We start from the raw sequence: 22000 nt of genomic DNA, 5'->3' as shown, positions 1-22000 counted from the left end.
CTAATATTGTAGACTAACCTTATATCACTAATATTGTAGACTAACCTTATATCACTTATATTGTAGACTAACCTTATATCACTAATATTAGTGGATTTAACAAATGACATGACGTCAATTTGGTCTGGCTGATTCAAGTGTGCGCATTGTAGAACCTTGATATATTGGTATTACCACTTAATTGAAATATATATACAGGACATATCCACTGGCAATGTCAGTAGCGGTGATGGTAACTGCAGATAAAACACATGGTATTGAAGTGCATACGCTGTGGCTTGATAAAGTTCTAAAACCACCAGTGTGGACAGCTGCTACTGATTGCAGCTTGTATAGGTGCCGCGGTACCGAGATACCTACTGCAAGGATAAAACCTGCAGGTGCCAATGTATCTTGTCCAGGCCCGGGAACAGAGGGGTGGGGGTCAAAGGGAACAGCCATCCTGGGCCCTGAGGTTCAGAGGGGCCCCAAGGCCAAGAGGGGCATAAAATAGGGCAGTGGCGCTTAAATTTGCCCTTAATGCTAGCCATCCAGCTAGCCCCAACAAAATAAACAATGAAGCCAGTTGCCCATGGTTATCCCCCCACAGTGACCTCCTCCACATTGACCCACAGCAATCCCCGTTAACTTGTACCTGTGGTGACTGCGCCATGGTAGTGAATGACGCCGCTATCATGGCATCAGTACATGCTACAGTTTACCCACGCTGGCACCTCTGTCATACTCCCTGCCTGATGCTGCAGCCTTCAAAGAGCAAGACTCGGCTGCAAGCAGAAGAATCAAGCTAGGGGGGATTAGGGGGCCCCAAGATTTCTGTTGCCGGCCCTGATCTTGTCAGCCAACACTGCTGGGAATTGTGATCACACCGGTGTCTGGAATCCTTGCCGCTATAATTGTTCTCACAGCGAATCTCCGGTACACCATGGAGTCTGATCTGAAGGTGCAGGTGACAGAAGGGAATACTCCGACTACTTCCACCTCTAGGACGGAGGCTTTATCAAAGAGTGACATACTGAAAAACTCCTGACCGCAGGTGCCTAGCAGCGAAACACGCTAACCCCAGGTGCCTAGCAGCAAAACCCGCCAACCCCAGGTGCCCAGCAGCAAAACACGCCAACCCCAGGTGCCCAGCAGCAAAACCTGCCAACCCCAGGTGCCTAGCAGCAAAACCCGCCAACCCCAGGTGCCCAGCAGCAAAACCCGCCAACCCCAGGTGCCTAGCAGCAAAACACGCCAACCCCAGGCGCCTAGCAGCAAAACACGCCAACCCCAGGTGCCTAGCAGCGAAACACGCTAACTCCAGGTGCCTAAACCACTGTTCTATATAAGCTCTCTCTATTTTGGGGACTTTTCATGATTCAAGGCTTATGTGTGAACAATGAAAAATGTAAAAAAATATAACACTGACAGCAATGTATAGTAAACAAATGCCTAAACCACTGCTCCATAGGTGCTTTCTATTCTATGAGGGTAATCTTGTAAACACATAAATGCACTAGACCAGAGGTTCCCAAACTGTTTGCCGTGGCTCCCTGGGGTGCCTCGGGACACTTGCCCTGGGTTGGTGGTCCAGGACCAATTCAAATTATTCATGGTCAATATAATAGGCAAAACCAGTGCTGGTGGCTGCCAGTCATAAACTATGTGGCCAAACAGAAGCAAATCTTGTCCCTCACCACACAACTGACCCTAAGGATGACATATAAACGCGATCTACTTAATTTAATATTTCTTTCTAAATTTCTCAATAAGAAATGTTTGACCTAGGGGTGCCGTGAAAACAATTCTGATATTCTAGGGCGCCGTGATTCAAAAAAGTTTGGAAAACACTGGACTAGACAATTTGCTATTAAAAATAAGTAACAAGAACAGCTCCTACATCAATGAAAAGTGCACAATTAAAATCATTATAGGACAACTTAATGAAGACCAAAAAAATCTCACTTTATAGCTAATTAACCCAAAACCAAAGCATATTATTTTAGATCCTAAGAGGGTTGTATCATGATCTTAATCCTATAGAGACACCATGTTATAAACTTCAAACATAGATTCTGAAACCTAGTGTACCTGTGTATTAAACAACCGTATATATAACATTACTCCCATGGGGATAGGAAGATGGACAATCCAGGGATATTGGTCCATATTGCTCTACTGCCTCCATCACATAGTACAGAGCCAGCGGAACCACCGAGGCTATCACAGCAGGTCCATCTGACAAGAGGTGCTATTACGCAGCCAGGCAGTAGATCTCTCTTCCAGCATCCATTATCTCCCCCAGACCCTACTACACCTTTTGTGGTTGCAATTATAGTAAATCCTCTAGGGCCTTTGCAACATCCTTAATTGCATTGATTAGCACCACCTGAAAGAAGGAGATAGGATCACTTGAACACACTTTGCAGTGAGCCCAAGCTGCTGTACCTGCAGCCATGCTGACCCAGGTGATCTATATTTATTACACAAGAAAGGGATTTGTTCCTATGCAGAAGGCAGCAATGCATTCACAGTGCAGGAAGCCTGAAACATCTGCGCAATCATTCATTTATAACATCACTGCTATATATTTATATTCATTTATAACATCAGTGGAATTATATTTGCTGGAACTATGGCTACAGAATGTAAATGGTTTACTGAAAAGGACTGTAAATGGGCCATTTCTATTAAGCATATTTTCAGTATATTTTTAATATTGATCTATGGCCCTCATTCCGAGTTGATCGCTCGCTAGCTACTTTTAGCAGCCATGCAAACGCATAGTCGCCGCCCACGGGGGAGTGTATTTTAGCACAGCAGGAGTGCGAACGCCTGTGCAGCCGCGCGGCAGCAAACACATTTTGTGCAGAACAAGACCAGCTCTGTAGTAACTTATCCTGTGCGATGATTGCTGCGACGGAAGACACGGTAATGACGTCAGATTACCGCCCAGCAAATGCCTGCGTTTTTCCAAACACTCCCAAAAAACGGTCAGTTGACACCCAGAAACGCCCTCTTCCTGTCAATCTCCTTGCGTCCGCCAGTGGGACTAAAAGCGTCGCTAGAACCTGTGCAAATCCACGATGCTCGTTGTACCCGTACGCCGCGTGTGCGCATTGCAGTGCATACGCAGATTAGCCCCATTCTGCCATAATCGCTGCGCTGCAGAAATCCGTAGCGAGCGATCAACTCGGAATGAGGGCCTATGATGTGCCACCTAACACCAGTTTCCATCTCACCTCATGGACCTGCCGTGTCACGCACAGGTGGCAGGCTGGAAGGCTCCTGTACCCTTGGGGGCATGGTGGGGCCTCCCAGAGCGGTGGGTCATTCGTAGGTAATTGGGGGGGGCAGAATGCAGGGTCACACCTCCCCCACAATAAAGGGAGGGGGCACTTCTGTCTTGCTCACTGGAGCAGGAGCTGGGGCAGATGGTAAGTCCTGGTAAGTGAGACTGGAAGTGTATGTAGGCTGCTGAGTGGAGCTGCATTTCCGGTAGGGCACAGCTGATGTATAAGGCCACTGATTGTCTTGATGTTATTGGTCGTCAGGGACTTCCACTTTAAGCAGTAACAAGGGAGTATTACTATCAGCAATCATCTCACCATAGTGACTGAGGGCAATATGTACATCTGAATAGATGTTTTTAGCAGCGGTCGAGTGTGCAGAAATGAGCGACTTTTAATGACGTAGTTGCAAAAGTCGGACATCTTGCAAAGTTGGCCAATGTATTAGCGGCCGATTACATGAAAACTCGGCTGCTTTCTGCTGGGGAGAAAGTTGGATCCAGATGTTTTTCCCATATTAAGCATACAAGTCGGCCAATGTAATGGAGTCTGAGTTTGAAAGTCGGACACAAAACAGCTCTACAAAGTCTCACAGAATTAGAGCTGATTTTTTTGTCCGAGTTGGATATGAAAATGTTAGAAATCAATTAGAAGTACACTTTTACAGCACATTTACAATAAATAAACACTTTTCAATACATGTTAACACTTTGATCTCTAAATATAGTCCATGTACACTACATGACATTTTTGCATTATTTTCCCCAGACAAGGGGGGTAATTCAGAGTTGATCACAGCAGCAAATTTGTTAGCAATTGGGCAAAACCATGATGGTCATTCCGAGTTGATCGCTAGCTGCCATTGTTCGGAGTGCAGCGATCAGGCTAAAAATCTGCATTTCTGCGCATGCGTATGCACCACAATGCGCATGCGCGATGCATGGGTACAGCGAACGATGTAGTTTTGCACAGGGTCTAGTGATGCATTTCAGTCGCACTGGTTACCGCAGAGTGATTGACAGGAAGTGGGCGTTTCTGGGTGTCAACTGACCGTTTTCAGGGAGTGTTCGGAAAAACGCAGGCCTGCCAGGAAAAACACAGGCGTGGCTGGGAGAACGCAGGGCGTGTTTGTGACATCATAACAGGAACTGAATAGTCTGAAGTGATCCCAAGCGCTGAGTAGGTCTGGAGCTACTCTGAAACTAAACCAAAAAACTTTTTAGCTGCTCTGTGATCCTTTCCTTCGCACTTCTGCTAAGCTAAAATACACTCCCAGTGGGCGGCGGCATAGCGTTTGCACGTCCGCTAAATACTGCTAGCGAGCGATCAACTCGGAATGACCACCCATGGGCACTGCAGGTGTGGCAGATGTAACATGTGCAGAGAGAGTTAGATTTGGGTGCGGTGTGTTCAATCTGCAATTTAAATTGCAGTGTAAAAATAAAGCAGCCAGTATTTACCCTGCACAGAAACAAAATAACCCACCCAAATCTAACTCTTTCTGCATTTTACATCTGCCCCACCTGCACTGCACACTGGGCCTAATTCAGACCTGATCGCTGCAGTCCGATCAGGTCTGAACTGCGCATGTGACAGGCAGAGGCGGTCACCGGGCAGGAGGGGGTGGGCCAGAGGTGTTTGGCCACTGTTTTAGGGGCGCGTTCCGGGCAACGCAGGCGTGCCCGAACCGTGTGGGGGTGGGCCACGGCGGCTGCGTGACATCACATGCAGCCGTTGCGACCCGGACAGCGACGGGTAGCTTCCTGCCAGTGAGCAGGAGCTGCGATAGTAGGGAGCTACTCTTCAAGTACAAAAGCATCGCCGTCATGCAATGCTTTTGTACCTGCGCGGGGGAAGGGGGGGGTCGGGCCTGACATGTCGGGCGGACTAGCCCTGTGCGGGGTGTTCTCCTGCATGTCAGGGTGGCTGATCGTAGATGTGCTAAATTTAGCACATCTACAATCAAGTCTGAATTAGCCCCATGGTTTTGCCCAACGGCGTTTCTATAATGGGTGCAGTGTGTGCGATGTACACGGGCCCCTGAGTCCAGCGGGGGCCCACACCGCACCCATTTCTCCTATACTTAACTTTCCAGAGTCCATCGCTGACCGTGTGTGGGCCTCCTCCTTTCCCGTAGCCGTCGCACCGCTGCTAGCGCACTGACCACTAGAGACTTTGGCACAGTTCCAGAGTGTACAGCGCATGCGCAGGACTCCGGAAAAATGGCGCGGTGGCCATTTTTCTGAGTCCTGCGCATGTGCTGTAGACTCTGGTACTGTGCCAGAGTCTACAGTGCTCAGAGCACTAGCAGCCGCGCAACGGCTATAGGAGAGTAGTCTGCATACGGGTCCTCTCCTCTCTTGAGACGCCCCTACTGCTACGATCAGGTCTGAATTACCCCCAATGTGTATTGGATGAAAATGGATGAACTAGGACACACAAGCAGCTCCTGCTGAATAAAATGAAGTGCTGCATGCCTATATTCTGTGTGTAATAGCAACTGTATCTGCATGCAAAATGTTATGCTACAGCAGAGGTTCCCAAACTGTGTGCCGTGGCTCCCTGGGGTGCCTCGGGACACTTGCAGGGGTGCCCTGGGTTGGTGGTCCAGGACCAATTCAAATTATTCCTGGTGGATATAATAGGCAAAACCAGAGCTGGTGGCTGCCAGTCATAAAATATGTGGCCAAACAGAAGCAAATCTTGTCCCTCACCACACAACTGACCCTAAGGATGACATATAAACGCCATCTACTTAATGTAATATTTCTTTCTAAATTTCTCAATAAGAAATTTTTGGCCTAGGGGTGCCGTGAAAAAAATTCTGATGTTCTAGGGCGCCGTGATTCAAAAAAGTTTGAAAATCACTGTGCTACAGTGTTTTCCTGGCAAACGCTGTTACATCATTTTGCATGCAGATGCAGCCGATATATCTCTCTTTCTCTGACTAATAATACAAAACAAGTGGAACTCTGTCTGCCAAGCAGGGATAAACTGATAATGCAAATGGTCAGAAATTACAAAATATTTATTTTATAAAAAGAACTATCACTTAGAACATTCTGTAAAATTGTAAAATAAATAAAATACAATCAATTAAAACAATACAGTATATTCACACAGAATGAAGAGATTGTTGTCTCAACAAAACATCAGTGTTGATAAGTAAACTCCCAGTTGCCAGTCTAGTATTTACTAAATGAAACTAGTATCAGCTGTATATTCACCATCTAATTGATGTTAGTAAGGTTAGTATAGTCACCATCCAGTAGATGTTAGTGAGGTTAGTATAGTCACCATCTAGTAGATGTTAGTGAAGTTAGTATAGTCACCATCCAGTAGATGTTAGTGAGGTTAGTATAGTCACCACTCACCATCCAGTAGATGTTAGTAAGGTTAGTATAGTCACCATCAAGTAGATGTTAGTGGGGTTAGTATAGTCACCATCCAGTAGATGTTAGTGAAGTATAGTCACCATCCAGTAGATGTTAGTAAGGTTAGTATAGTCACCATCCAGTAGATGTTAGTGGGGTTAGTAGTCACCATCCAGTAGATGTTAGTGAGGATAGTATAGTCACCATCCAGTAGATGTTATTGGGGTTAGTAGTCACCATCCAGTAGATGTTAGTGAGGTTAGTATAGTCACCATCCAGTAGATGTTATTGGGGTTAGTAGTCACCATCCAGTAGATGTTAGTGAGGTTAGTATAGTCACCATCCAGTAGATGTTATTAAGGTTACTAAGCCAAGAATGGTAGAAATAATCACTAATATGCATCCAGCTGGTTCTGTCTCTGATCCCATAGTGACCACCAATAACTTCACTGTATAAATCAATCATCACTGGAAAAACTTAAATAAATAGTGTTGAGTGATAAACAGTGTCTGACTCGGGCATGAAGGGCCCACCGGGGGAATGCAGTGGTAGGGACCCATGTTTGGGGGTGTGGCCTCCAGATGGGTGTGGCTACCCACCACATTGGTTTGACTAACCATTAGAGAGTGCATGATCTGGGCCCCTTCATAAGAGATGCAGTTAATTTACCGGGTTGTCGGGATCCCGGCGGTCAGGAGACACACACCGGAATCCCAAGAGCTGGCTAAATGCCTCGGTTGGAATCCCGACCAGAGCCCTGAATTGCCACTCAAGTGGTGCTCCACGCCACCACCCAAAAGGAAATATAATAGGGTCTTGCCAGCAGACCTGAAGCATGGTGAGCGCAGCGAGCCCATGAGGAGACATGCTGCACTCGCCACCGGGATGCAGGCCGTCAGGATTCTGGTATTGTCTTCTGACCACTGGGATCCCGACCGCCGGTATTACATACCGGACCCCTTCATAAATATACACAGTAAATACTGCCAGTGCATGCATAATAATGTACCAGATTACTAACAGTAATGCACTGTAGAGAATACACCATAGTCCTGTGCAGTATATTATAACATATGTATAATGTACAATTCAAATGCAGTCTGGAACCTGATCCCTAGAGGAGGAGTTGGGCCCCCAGGTTGTGGGGCCCATCAGGGATTTCCCCTGTACCTGTGGGCCAGTCCTACCCGGATGATAAATATAAGTGAGCAGATCACCCTCTCACCCTTTACATGCCTGACTTATGTAGTACACCTAGCCTGCCACACCAGGCTCCCGGAGATCAATGTTTTGGACTAGAATGCCCAATGGCCTACAGCAGGGTCCGGGGGTTAGAATTTGTAGGTCTTATCTCAGATATTCTGTGGCTGTAGTTATAATTGCTGTAGCGCTGTGGTATTCAGCAACCGGGGCTGGAACTGTAAATTAACAACTCAATGTTTACCTTCATCTCAGCTGCTGGTGGATGATCCGCAACCAAGGTACAGACGTCTGGAGCACTGACCGACAGTGTGGATGGCGTGGCCTGGTTCCAAGCAGTGTGCAGTGTTCGGGTAACCGGACCGGTCACTGGGGGTGTGGTATAATGCGTTTCTCGGCTGCTGGGCAGTTTCCTCAGAAGCAGTGACAGCCCATCCTGGGCTCTCTCTTTTATGTACCCAATAAAACAGGTGTCTATCTCAACTGAATCATTATCTCTGTGTGATCCTCATTGAAGTTCTTGTTGCTAAGGTTAAGTGGTGATGGCTGGTCACAAAATGGCAGCCTGAGATGCAAATCGGACTAAACACTTCATTCAGGTTGACAATGTTAGTCTTTTCAGTCATATATAAAAGCATAAACCACAGTATCTGACTTAAAAGCAGATTAGATATATTAGGCCAAATGTAATAGGGTGAGAGTTTCAGAAAGTGAGAGATTTGGTAAGGTTTTTCAGGTTTTTTTTTTAAAGTGGCAATCATTTACACAGCAAACCCAGGCTGTTCTTGCAGTGTAAATGATTGCCACTTTAAAAAACAAAAGCTACAGAACCTTACCAAATCTCTCACTTTTTGAAACTCACTCTATTACATTTGGCTCCTAGCATCCAAAGAATTTTACCCTAAATGAAATATGACAAAAATAGAAACATACACTGACTAATATATTGCCCAACAAGTCTATAAAAACACGGTGGACTGTCAATATGATCTAATACATTACACCAGTGGTTCCCAAACTTTTTTGAATCATGGAGCCCTAGAGTATCAGAATTTTTTTCACGCCACCCCTAGGCCAAAAGCTTCTTATTGAGAAAGTTAGAAAGAAATATTGGGGGTCATTCCGAGTTGTTCGCTCGGTAAAAATCTTCGCATCGCAGCGATTTTCCGCTTAATGCGCATGCGCAATGTCCGCACTGCGACTGCGCCAAGTAAATTTGCTATGCAGTTAGGAATTTTACTCACGGCATTTTCATTGTTCTGGCGATCGTAATGTGATTGACAGGAAATGGGTGTTACTGGGCGGAAACATGCCGTTTTAAGGGCGTGTGGGAAAAAAAACGCTACCGTTTCCGGAAAAAACGCAGGAGTTGCCGGAGAAACGGGGGAGTGTCTGGGCGAACGCTGGGTGTGTTTGTGACGTCAAACCAGGAACGACAAGCACTGAACTGATCGCAGATGCCGAGTAAGTCTGGAGCTACTCAGAAACTGCTACAAGGTGTGTAATCGCAATATTGCGAATACATCGTTCGCAATTTTAAGATGCTAAGATTCACTCCCAGTAGGCGGCGGCTTAGCATGAGCAAATCTGCTAAAATCCGCTTGCGAGCGAACAACTCGGAATGACCCCCATTAAAATAAGTAAATTGTGTTTATATGTCATCCTTAGGCTCAGTTGTGTGGTGAAGGACAAGTTTTTCTTCTGATTGTCCACATATTTTATGATTGGCAGGCACCAGCACTGGTTTTAGCTATTACATTGACCATAAATAATTTAAATTGGTCCTGGACCACCAAGGTACCCCTACAAGTGTCCTGAGGCACCCCAGGGTGCCACGGTACACAGTTTGAGAAACACAGCATTACACAATATTAAACACCAGTTCTAGAGGACAAGGTATTAATGTTAAATATACATAATAATTAAAATAATGTTAATAGCCAAGGATTCCTGACAAGGGTTGAAATAAAAGAAAAGCCATGAAAAGGGATCGTTGCAGCAGAGCTGCAAACTCCAAATCAGCCAATCCCTATTTGACACGTTCGGAATCAAAATCACTTAAATTAGGTAATACAATATGAATAGCCAAGAATTCCCAGTACAGGGGACATACTTCACCTCCACTACCCTGTACTATGCCTAAGTCAGGTGCTTTGTAATCCTCCAGACATTTACAATCTAAACATAACCTGTCATTTATATTCATATGAGCTCTGTCTGCTGTCAGCCCTGTATCACCCTCGATGGTGAGCAGCAGGGACTGACCACGGGAACCGTTCACTGACACAAATGTAAGGAAGCGTCACTGTGACAGAATCTGTTTGGTCACAAAAATAAGAATTTATTCATATTTTTACTCATTATTATTCATTAATTATACGAAGGTCTTATGTACAATGTATACATGCGCACGTTCCCATATCCGGTATATACACATTCTACAGTCACAGTAAACACGGATGGTCCCATGGCTTGGATCTGGCATCTCAGCTTCTATGTAGAAATAACTTGTAACCCGGGTTTGCAGGATTCCAGATGTTTTAATTTTTCTTCTGTTCCCTTAGAGAACTCATTTACTTCAATCCTAGAAAGAGAAACACAGACCTGTGATTACTGACTGTCATGTGTTGTGATAATAATATGGGGTAAGATTGTGGCTCTGATTTATCTCCCTCCCCCTTCAGACTTAAAGAAAGTTTTTATTAAAAAAGGACCCAAACTATTAGTTAGCTGAAATGAAGGCATCCCTTATTATATGAGACCTGAATGGGAGTCAGGTGATGCCTAATAGTGAAGTTTTCTCTAAGGTAACAGTAAGTGCAGTCACTAAAACCCTGCAGTTGGATGCACCTGCAAAGTTGAAAAAAAATCTCCAGATAGCCGCAGATCTGCGTCAGTTTACCGCGCCGGGAGTTATTGTAAGACTGCGCACTGCAAGGCGATATCCAGGCTAGATCTCAAATACAGTATTAGTACTGTGGTTCCAAACTTTCATGAATCCCGGCGCCCCAGAGTACAGTATCAGCATTTTTTTTCACAGCCCCCATTGGCCAAAAGTTTCTTCTTAAGATGTTCAGCAAAAATGATTAAGCAAATTGTGCTGACCTGTCATCCTTAGGCTCAGTTATGTATTTTATGTCTGACAGCCACCAGCACTGGTTTTGCCTATAAAACTGACAATAAATTATTTGATTTGGTCCTGGACCACAAACCCACGGCATCTCAGCAAGTGCCCCGCAGCACCCAGATTGGGTACCACAGCATTAGTATATTTTAATAAACTTTACCAACATTGCGCAGTGCTCTCTAGTACATTACATGGCAGTACAGTTGGTGTAATGGTCAACATCACTGCCTGACAGCACTGACGTCTTGGGTTCCATTCTCATCCTGGCCCTATGTGGAGTTTGTATGTTCTCCCCATGCTCGCATGTGTATCCTCCGGGTGCTCCGGTTTTCTCCCACACTACTGGTCAGTTAATTGGATTCCAACAAAAATTAACTCAAGTGTTTCAGCATGGATCGCTATTAAGAGAATTCTTAATTTGCGTGATTATCGAATGACTGCGCATGTGTGGAGTACTTATTGCGCTCGCATGAGGGTAAACAGCAACACAAATTGCGTATAATTTCAATGTAGTCACTGATTGACTGACAGGAAAATGGCGTTTTCTGTGCGGAAACCTGCTGTTTTCTGGGTGTGTCAGTAAAAACGCAGGCGTGCCCAGGCATTTTTAAAAAGAGTCTCCGACATCGGCACAGACCACTTCCAGGCCGTCTCAGTTGCAGATTACTGGCAGCCTCAGACCTACTCACATTTTCTGAGACAGCAAAGATTCTTCGATGTTCTGCGAATTGCGTACGCATCTGCGAGTGGATAGCAATCTGCGATGAATTTGCAAACTTGCACGGGCTTTTTTTCTTCCTTGCGGGACGGCACCTTTCTACTCGTAGACAACTGCAATTTCTCAGAATAGAGATCCATACTCAATCAGGCCCATAGATTGTAAACTCACTGGGTTAAGGCCCGTACACACTGGTCGATGTATCGGCCGTTCTCTTGAACGGCCGATACATCGCGGGACCGTCGGCCAGTGTGTACGGGCGATACGTCTGTGAACTCCGTCGTTCGCAGACGTATCGCGTCGGCTGCGCAGCACAGCCGACGGCCAATATATCTACAGATATATTGGCCCGTCGCTGTGTGTGTACGGGGCGGTCGTCCGACCGCCCGTACACATGCTGCGGCGGCCGGCGGTGATTGACAGCTGAACTGGGCGGGCGCGAGCGCCTGCCCGCCCAGTTCATGACCTCAGTCCCCCGACGGATCGGGCTGTGTGTATGCACAGCACACTGCCCGATCCGTACATAGATATATCTGCAGATCAATTGATCTGCAGATATATCTACTAGTGTGTACCCACCTTTAGAGACTGAAGTGAATAACAAAATATTCTCTGTAAAGTGCTGCGGAATATATGTGCACTATATAAATAACTGGTAATAAATAACAAATAAATTATACTGATAATAAACACAGACAGGAGATAAAAGTTCTGATTTCAGGAACTCTTAAGTCTAATAAATGATGGTAAACTTTTATTCATCATCTTTACTAAAGTCAGTTACCATTCCGCCTATTTCCCCCTCATTGCTCAATATATTAAAATAATGAATAACCAACGCATGTCACTGCATGTAATATAATGAAGTATAACCAGTGATGGTCAGTCTGTAATATTTCAGTATCTTATTTTTTTATATTTCTAATATCTCTTTCTTATATCTGTCGTTGAAACTGAAGCAAGAGTTGGCTTCATTCGGGCTACTCTGCAGTCAAGGAAACAGATGCCTCATTGTGATAACAAATCCCGATTCACAATGTAAGCACTGATTATGATCATATACTTACCTTATATTTACCTTACACATACTTACTTATATGTGTCTTCTTTAAATCCGACTAGGACTTTAACCAATTTTGTCCATATGTCCAGAAGGTAGGGTGGTTGGGTTGGGCATGGTATGAACCTCCAAGTGCAGAACCTCCAAGTGCAGATACTCTTCACACCAATCACAAATTATTCTCGAGTCATGCCAATTTTTATTTGTACATTGAGAGACCCAAAGACCACTTTTATGACCTCCATGCCTGACTTTGAGGTTGGACCGACCAAACTTCAAAAACACATAAATTATCACAATTTTTACTAAAAATGTAAACTTTAAGATGCTTGCCAGAACAGAAGATATTAACTTAGAGGGCTGAAATTTTGCACAATTGATATTGACTCCAAATGTCAATTTTTGGGCACTAACGCCAAACTCCACCTTAACGTTCGTGGTTTTAAACCTACCCTAATGCTCAACCGTCACAACACCCTCGACAGTGTGCTTCAGTACTCTGCTCCAGGACCCAGAAGTCCACTGCACAGCAGGTCGATGGGGCGGACCGCATGAAAGGTGACTGTCAGCGCTGCCTGCTGTTATATACACAGCGGACAGGGGCGGAGCATGTAGAGGGAAAGCCACAGCAATGGCTGGCTATTTAACACCAGGAGAAGTAGCCAGGTGCTGCAGCTAGGAGCTACAACATTAGTGCATGTAGCATTGTGGGTGCTACCAGTGGTTTTGCGCCCACAATGCATATGGGCAGCATATGCTCTGTATGCCAGGCACTGCTGCCACAGTCCTACTTACGACCCTGTTTATTATATACTTATTATTTCTGTGTTTACAGTCATTTATGTTATTAGCCCCATCTATTGGTTAGCACAGAAGTAACTTAAATGTAAACCTCTCGGGCAACCTTAGCTTCTCAGTGCATTCTGGGTAAGTCCATTTCACTTCCCCCATGGTCTCAGCCAGACACAGATATACTCTCCTCAGCATAGCATTCAATGGTAAGAGACTTGGGGGGGATATTAAATTAGCGCTAAAAAAAAAATTCAGGCGTGGAAAACTGGGGTGCTCACTATTTTTTTATTTGTTTGACAATTTTTCTTCTCCCTAACCAATCGTATCCTATTTTTTTTCACCCCCGAAGAGGTTTATTTTTTTTGGGGTGAAAACACGTACTGTAGGATTTGGGATAATTTCATGGACCTATGTGTATTCGTGAAAAAAAAAGGCTGATAGGGCTGGTTATCTGGGATGACTGCCAGCAGTGGGGACAATTGAATATCAATTATTGATCAATTATTCACTGTAAATTACTGCAGCTAATTGAATATCACTCTCTGACCCCCATCATTTAGATCTGCTTTAGTCAGTTATGTATGTCAGCTGTATCATTTTGGTCAGGCTCCAGAGTGTCCAGGCGCACTTCTTCCACACATCGTTCCTGGTACATACAGCGGTCCGTTGGTGCTATGCCCGTGTGATGCTTCCAGCAGCTAGCTGCTGTCTCTATGTGTAACACTGTACAGCACTTGCTACTGCTGCCTGCAGTCTCAGGACTGATCCTCCACAGTGCTCTGCTTCCTGGTGTTTGGGCCTAAACCAAAGTTCCCTCCAAAACCAGCCATGGCCACCGTCATCTTGGTTTCAGTCAGCTGACTCTCCGCTGTCCAATCCAGGAGCTTCTCCCAACCAGCTGATTGTAGCTTCCAATCACTCCAGGATACTTTGCCCTCAGGCACCGGCCATTGTTACGGTTTTGATAGACATACATGTGTCTCTGTGCGGGTCTGCATCTGTTTACAAATAGGCAGTAACTGTACTCATTCTAAATAAGAACTCCCCTTCCCTCCCTCCACCTCTACATTCACATAGAATCACTCCGGCTACCAGACTGGGTGTCAGGGCTTCCTTTATTGTCAGGTCCCTCATTTACACGTTTACTTTTAAAATATATTAAAATGCGGCTGGATGGTAAAATGCGCCTACTTGGTGTAAAACGCATCAGATCCCGCCATGCATTATATACTGTAATACCTGATCTCCTTTAGGTTGTCTGATTTCAGTATAAGATCCTCGATGTAACGGGTGCTGGCATCGGAGAAGAAATTATGGTTTAGATTCAGGTGTGTGAGGTTTTTGTTGTTACTCAGTGACGGCAGTAAATGGGAATATTCATTTGTCATCTTCACCTGCTGGAGCCTGCCACAGACAAGCAGAACCAGTATGTATAGGATATAGATAGGATCAAAATATAGCATAAAATATAATCAAGACAGTAGTATTTAAAGAGTCAACCACTGTAAACTATCAAACAGGGAGAGTGGGTGTTCATGGGAGGTAACCAGTGATGGCTAGCAGGACTCGGGAGTGTCTCAGATGCAGCGTCTAAAGCCGCAAACCACTCACACCATGTTCAGACAGAGAAACTGCAATGCCAATGGGGCTGATGGTGCACCAATGGTGTGCATTTCTGTTTCTGCAAGTGGGCACCTCAGTATGAAGTTTGTCGGCTGCGGCGTTAGCATGAAGACGCAGACGCGGCAGCAGGAAAAGACACAGAGAAGGCCTTGACTGTGTCTGACTCAGAATCAGCGCTAAAGTCCCTGACTGGCTGTCTAGCTATTAGATAACCAGGACTGTCTGATCTTTTATGAACTGTGCGGCCGGTGCTCTTTGGATCAAGCTGCGTTTGGGCTAGGTGCTTAACTTCTTTATTCACTCAATTCTATCAGACGATGTCAGCTCAAGCCGAAAACAGGATGACAGGTAAGTAATCCCTCATCTCCCATCATGCAAAGTGTGTGTGTGTGTGTGTGTGTGTGTGTGTGTGTGTGTGTGTGTGTGTGTGTGTGTATTGTGTGTGTGTGTGTGTGTGTGTGTGTGTGTATTGTGTGGGGGTGGGGCGCAAAATGGACTCAAATTCATACTCCATTGCATTCCAGCCAAGAACTCATTTAATAGCACTGCAATGTACTGAAACACAGAAACTAATAAGCAATTAGGTTGTTATCTCTCCAATGTCCATCCAAATGCAATGCTACTGTCAGGTGTGAGCACTGATTCACTTTGGCTGAGAATTTAGCATCTGGCTGCAATGTTCACTAGTGGGGACCCACTGTGGGGTCATCAAGTGGTTGGAGGTTATCACTTATCTGACCCATGCAATACACTAATAAAGGCCAGTAAATCTACATTATTTTCTCATTTAAATCTCTTCCTTGAAAAGTATTTTTGTCTTGTGACAATCACCAGCTGCCAGCACAAGTCTACAACAGTCAGAGGTAGGGATGACCATCAATCAGCGCTAGCTCTGCATTAAAAAAAAACTGAGTGTGGACTCTGCTGCTCCAGCCTCTGCATAAAACAAAACTGCATTATAAAACAAATATAAATTAGAGGGGACAATGTCAGTACCTGTAGTATACATTAAGTATATGACATGTAGGGGATGCACTGCTGCTGCTGCCAGCTTGCAACTGCTGTGTGTTGAGTCTCACAAGGGGCTGTACTGTAGGGGGTACTTATATAACTGATGTGTCCACTCCAGAGACTCAGAATCTCACGAGGGGGTGCGCTGTACCCTAGTGCGCTTTCCTCACGTGCATCTAACCCTGTGGTTCATGCAGTTTGAAAGGAGCTGCAAGTTATATAAAATATATTGTTAATTTCTATTGTTTTGTTTGTACTATTTGGTGCGCTGTACCCTAGTGCGCTTTCTTTACGTGCATCTATAAGTCCTGTAATTCTGCGCAGTGATCTGCGAACTGCAAGTTAAAAAAAATATAGTAAAGTTCTATTGTTTACATAAGGGAGGGTGGGAATGGCTCAAGGACAATTCCATCTTGCACCACCGTTCATTTCTCCCACTGCTGTGTGTCAGTGTTTCTTAGATGTGCTATAAACTGCCGAGTGTTTGTGCCGCTGCTCTGTCGCTTAGTAATCAGCCAGCTCGCTGCAGCCTTTGGCCTAAAGTGGATGAAAATAACATTGTGAGCTGTGAGGTGGTCAAAATTGTCTGCAAATGACTGGAAATGAATGTTATTGAGGTTAATAATACTCTAGTGCCGAAAAAAAAATGAAATAAAAAAACAAATCCAAATCCAAAAACAGCCGGCAAATTAGAACCAAATCCAAATCCGTCAAAAATGGCCCAGTGCACGTCTCTAGTTCCTATACAAATACTCACGCCACATGTGTTATCCTGCACGTGTCACTGGAGAGAGCGGTGATCAGTTCATGGAAGTGTGGCCCGGTGAGATTGTTCCGGGAGAGGTCGAGTTCCTGCAGACTCTGGTTACTACTTATTGCACAAGCCAACACCGTGCAGGATTTCTCTGTCAGAGAGTTCTTCCTCAGGCTGGAGAGAGACAGAATCATATGTTATGTAGAGCGCACTGCCGGCACCTGTCACTACGGCTCTGTACAAATGTAGCTAATGTACCCCAAAACTTTATTCTCTTGAACAGGGGTGCATCTAGAGAAGAGGAAGCCTGTGTGCAGATTCTGTCTGGGCCACGTCCTCTCTTGCCAGCAGCACCGTAGCTCTGGGCACTAGGGTCACTAGGGGACTGACCAGAGAGAAGATCCTCACTCAATGGGGGAAATTCAAATGTTTGAAAAGTTGGTTGGGAGTAGGGAAGCCAATCCTGGGCCATTTTTTCAATCCCGGGCATCGGGATTGAAAAATGCCCAATCCCAGGATTGGCTTTTTGCTATGTGGCCGCCCCCTTGCCCCACCCCCGCCCCACGCGCCCCGCACACATAACTCACCATATACCGGGGGGCAGGCGGGTGGGGAACATCCTCTGATCGCTGCTGGCGGCTCCCACCAGCAGCTGACAGCGCAGCGTGACCTCTCATGCTGGGCTGGGGAGCCGGAACAAGGAAGCCGGGCAGCGTCTGAGTGTCCTGTGGACTCTCAACGCTGATCCCTCAATCCCCGGGATTGGAACTTCCAATCCCGGCCATTTTTGGCCCTAAATCCCGGGATCCCGCCGATCCCGATCCCAGGATTGCCCACTATAGTTGGGTGTCTGTCTATTAGATAGGAAAAAACAGAGTTAACCATGTGCAGGTCTCTGGTAAATTGACACGGTGCCCATTTTCCCAGTGATTTCCTTGCTGCTTATGCGTGAATCACCAGGAAAATGGCCACCGCGCCATTTTTCTGGTGATTTCTGCAGCACTGCTGCTGCCGACGTGGGACTTTGGAGGGTATGCATTGAAAAAATTGGTGCAGGGTGTGCGATGAGAGCCCATCTGGAACCCAGAGCCCGCATGCACACACACATTGCAACCATTAAAAATACGCCAGTGGTCCTGAAGTAGTTATTTGGTTGGCAGTAATGCTGTCAACAGAATTAGGTCCACTGGAGATTGCCGACACAGTTGTATTGTTATTTAAAGCATTTTAACTGTGTCTGTATTATAACTTTAAACATGATGCTTTATAATCATGATTAAAGTTATAATGCTGACATGGTTAAAATACTTTAAATCCCATTACAAATGCGTCGGCATTGTCCAGCTGACATAACGCTGGAGTGACATTTGCGTGTTGCTGAAAGTGATTGCATACAGGGACACTCAAGACAGATAGGGGGTCATTCCGAGTTGATCGCACGCTGCCGATTTTCGCTGTGATCAGGTCTCTACTGCGCATGTGTATGCACCGCAATGCACACGCGCATCGTACGGGTACGATGCGGATTGTTGGTTAGCTATGGATTTAACAAAGAATCCATTCGCACAGTCGATCGCAAGGAGATTGACAGAAAGAAGGCGTTTATGGGTGGCAACTGACCGTTTTCTGGGAATGGTAGGGAAAACGCAGGCGTGTCCAGGCGTTTGGAGGGCGGGTGTGTGATGTCAGTTCCGGCACCAAAGAGGCTGAAGTGATCGCAGCGGCTGAGTAAGTTCAGACCTACTCTGAAACTGCACAAAATGATTTTGCAGAGCTCGGCTGCACAAGCGTTCGCACACTTGCAAAGTGAAAATACACTCCCCCGTGGGCGGCGACAATGCGTTTGCACGCCTGCTAAAAACAGCTAGCGTGCGATCAACTCGGAATGACCCCATGGTCTGCACCTAGCAAAGGGCTGGTGCAAAATACTGTTAACTGTTTTTAAAGAGAAAATCCTGCAATACGTGATGGAACTCAGTAACATACATAGAATAAGGGCTGTATTCAATTCAAGTCGGATTTCCCGACTTGTCGAATAAACGGGAGTTTAAGGTCAAATCCAGATTCGACCTATTCAATCAAACTCCCGTTTATCCAACAAGTCAGAAAATCCGACTTGTGAGAAAGCACGTGGATTGACAGATTAGCCGCAGATCCACGTGATTTGTTGGATTCGCAGCCAAATCCGACAGGTTTTGGCCCCTTTTCCGACAATGTCAATCCGTCTTTAAAAAAAGTTGGATTGGCATTGTTGGGACCGGCCAAATCCGCTAATTGAATACTGAAATGTCAAGTCCTTTCCGTAGGAAAGGATCCGACATCAATTGAATACACCCCAATGAGCTGGTGCATGTTTCAATGGTGCAACCGATGGTGGCTTCTAAAGATGCACAAAACATGATTGCAGCGTCTGTAGACACTGACAGTGGGCGTCTCAGTCCTTGCACATTCAGACACACGGAGGTACACCAGGGAAGAGTTGTGTCACGGCATTTGCATAAAGTCACATACGGGGAACTGGAGCGAAAGACACAAGGAATACCAAGACTGCACCCAACCCAGAATCAGGCCCTATGAGGAGAAAGGATCATGCCCCCTCAACAGACCCCACCCCCTAAACAGACCACACCCCATCTCCATGAGAGCTGCTTCCAGTTTTCAATCCCAATCCACCCCTGAATAGAATGATATAAATATGGTAATCTTCGGGGGCGTGGCTACGACGGCTGAGGAGTAAGCAGCAGAACTCGGGAGCTCCCCGGCCACCAAACTCCTGCAATTGATCCTGACCCCCTCTGGTGCCTCTGCCCGGCCGGAATCTTCACCACAAACTGTGGACTCCGGCGGGCACCTTCTTCCGCACTCTCCGGGACCCGTGGAGCGGCGCTGACCGACCTCCGGCCCTGCGGCCTACACCTCCTCCGGATCCCCGGCCTCGATTTCGGTGGCCTCGACCGCGAGTCGCCCGGAGCTCGAGCGGTGGCTGCTGCGGCCTCCGGACGCCGCGGAGGGACTGCACACAGGGGATAACTCCTTTTCTGCCTGTCGGGTTGTGGCTTGGGGCCCGGATAGCCGACGGAAGTACAGGTACTCCTGGGGAAGGGGAAGGGGCACGGCGGCCATCTTAGTATATAGGCTGCTGCCCGCGCCTGGACATATGAAAAGCTGCCTGTGGGATTCTCATGTGCCTTGTGACCTGTCTCTGCACTCTGGGAGCTGGATGCATGCTGCTCTCTCCCATTTTTCCTCTCTTGATAATTAATGGATTATAAAGGCTGCTGCCCAAGTCTGAACATCTGATGGGCTGCCTGATAAGACTCTCCTGTGCCCTGTGAACTGTTTTTAATCTCTGAGACCTTACTGCAAGCTGCTCTCATCCATTCTCAGCCTGTCAATATCTATATTATCTATATCAACTTTTAACATGTTTGTGGAAGCACAATCGGCTGTTCCTGCTGTGCAGCTCTCCCATTCTGTCATATAGGAGCTGCATATAGATTGGAACTGACTACACTGCTGCACTGCACTAATATCCTACAGGGTATTACACACCAATATCCTACCCTTGCCTCCCGGAATTGCTACAGGACATTCCCTCTTCAATATCCCCATTCGTATTGTTGCTTTCACACAAGCCTGTAGTTTCTATCCATTGATATCTTGGCCTAAAGACCGGGCACGGTTGATTCCCGCCACTGATTGCATACGTCCTTGCTGCTACCTGTTATGCACACCAGTGCCTGCAGGAAAGTACTGGTGTCAGAACTGTTATGCACTCCAGTGTCTGCAGGAATGTACTGGTGTTTGAACTGTTATGCGAAACAAATGGACTCACAGACAAACTGGGGAATATGACATAACGTACACAGAAGGTGATAGGGTAACAAAATACACACAAAGTGAACAGAGAAGCCCAGAGGCTAAGGAACTGGGTATCTCCCTTGTATTAGAACTGCACAGATGGAAAAGCAAGATGTTGTGTTTTAATACGTAGAGAACCCGAAATGCTGTTGCTAAGGGCAACAGCAAAACCCTAAAGGGTTACCAACGGGTGTGGCAGTAAACTCCTTGGTCAGAGATGGAATGATAGACACAAGGAGAATCTCCACAATCCTAATTCTCACTTGCAGTGCACAGGTTTTAGCTTACTGCCACTAAACTGACCCCTGACACCTAGCACAGTGAGACAGGATTTAGGCAGGCAAGTCTTAGAATACAGCCGCAAACTTGCTAAGTTCACAGAGTAGAAACAGAACCCCAGCAAGCTAAACGACTGACTCCAGTCTTACTGCTAGGTCTGGATTGGCAGAGTGTAATACCAAATCCCCAGGCCTATTTGCAGTAAGCAACAAACAAATACAAAGCTACACAGTACTGGCTAACTTTCATGAACTGACTAACCAACAAAGATTCAGCAGCATCTGCTTACTCTGAAAAGAGGCCTTATAAAGCAGGTGCTGTCCACGCCCCACTCAGACCTCACAGACTGTGAGCACAAAAACCAGCACCGGATCCCCTGCTGTGCACAGAGCCTATAACCACTGCACAGCAAAAGACCCGAACCGGAGTATCAGCTGCGCTCAGGTTACTCCACTAGCACTTGTCTCCCGGTTGCCATGACGACGTGGCAGCACAGGGCAGGAGACCCTAACAGTACCCCCCCTCTGACGAGGGGTCAAAGAACCCCTACCACCGGGTTTATCGGGGAACTGCGAGAAGAAAGAGCGTATCAGTCTGGGGGCATGAAGATCACAACTGCGCACCCACGACCGCTCCTCCGGGCCATACCCCTTCCAGTGCACCAAAAATGACAGCCGACCCCGAACCACCTTGGAGTCAAGAATCCTTTCAACAACAAACTCCCTCTGGCCACGTATCAGAAGAGGGGAAGGTCTTCCACTGGAAGAAGGATTACTAATCGCCCGTTTTAAAAGGGAACAATGAAATGTTTTATTGATACCCAAAGAACGGGGCAGATCTAACTGAAATGCCACCGGATTGATAACCCTGGTGATCTTATAAGGGCCGATGAACCGGGGGCCTAACTTATGAGATGGCTGTCTCAACTTCA

General features: G+C 46.2%; 1 protein-coding gene across 1 annotated transcript in view; it reads right to left on the bottom strand.

Annotated features, from left to right (window-relative positions):
* LOC134980794 (uncharacterized) overlaps positions 1-22000 on the bottom strand; it is a 377631-nt gene that overhangs the window by 101748 nt on the left and 253883 nt on the right. Inside the window, exons 29-31 of the mRNA XM_063947760.1 lie at positions 16933-17103; positions 14781-14945; positions 14400-14539 (exon numbers count right to left, since the gene is read on the bottom strand). Of these exons, the coding sequence (XP_063803830.1) occupies positions 14400-14539; positions 14781-14945; positions 16933-17103 (476 nt within the window). The remainder of the gene's footprint in view (positions 1-14399; positions 14540-14780; positions 14946-16932; positions 17104-22000) is intronic.

Source organism: Pseudophryne corroboree, chromosome 12 (genome assembly GCF_028390025.1).
Source record: "Pseudophryne corroboree isolate aPseCor3 chromosome 12, aPseCor3.hap2, whole genome shotgun sequence".
Taxonomy (NCBI): Eukaryota; Metazoa; Chordata; class Amphibia; order Anura; family Myobatrachidae; genus Pseudophryne; species Pseudophryne corroboree.
Note: the sequence above shows the minus strand (reverse complement) of the source record. Positions and strands in the feature narration are given on the sequence as shown.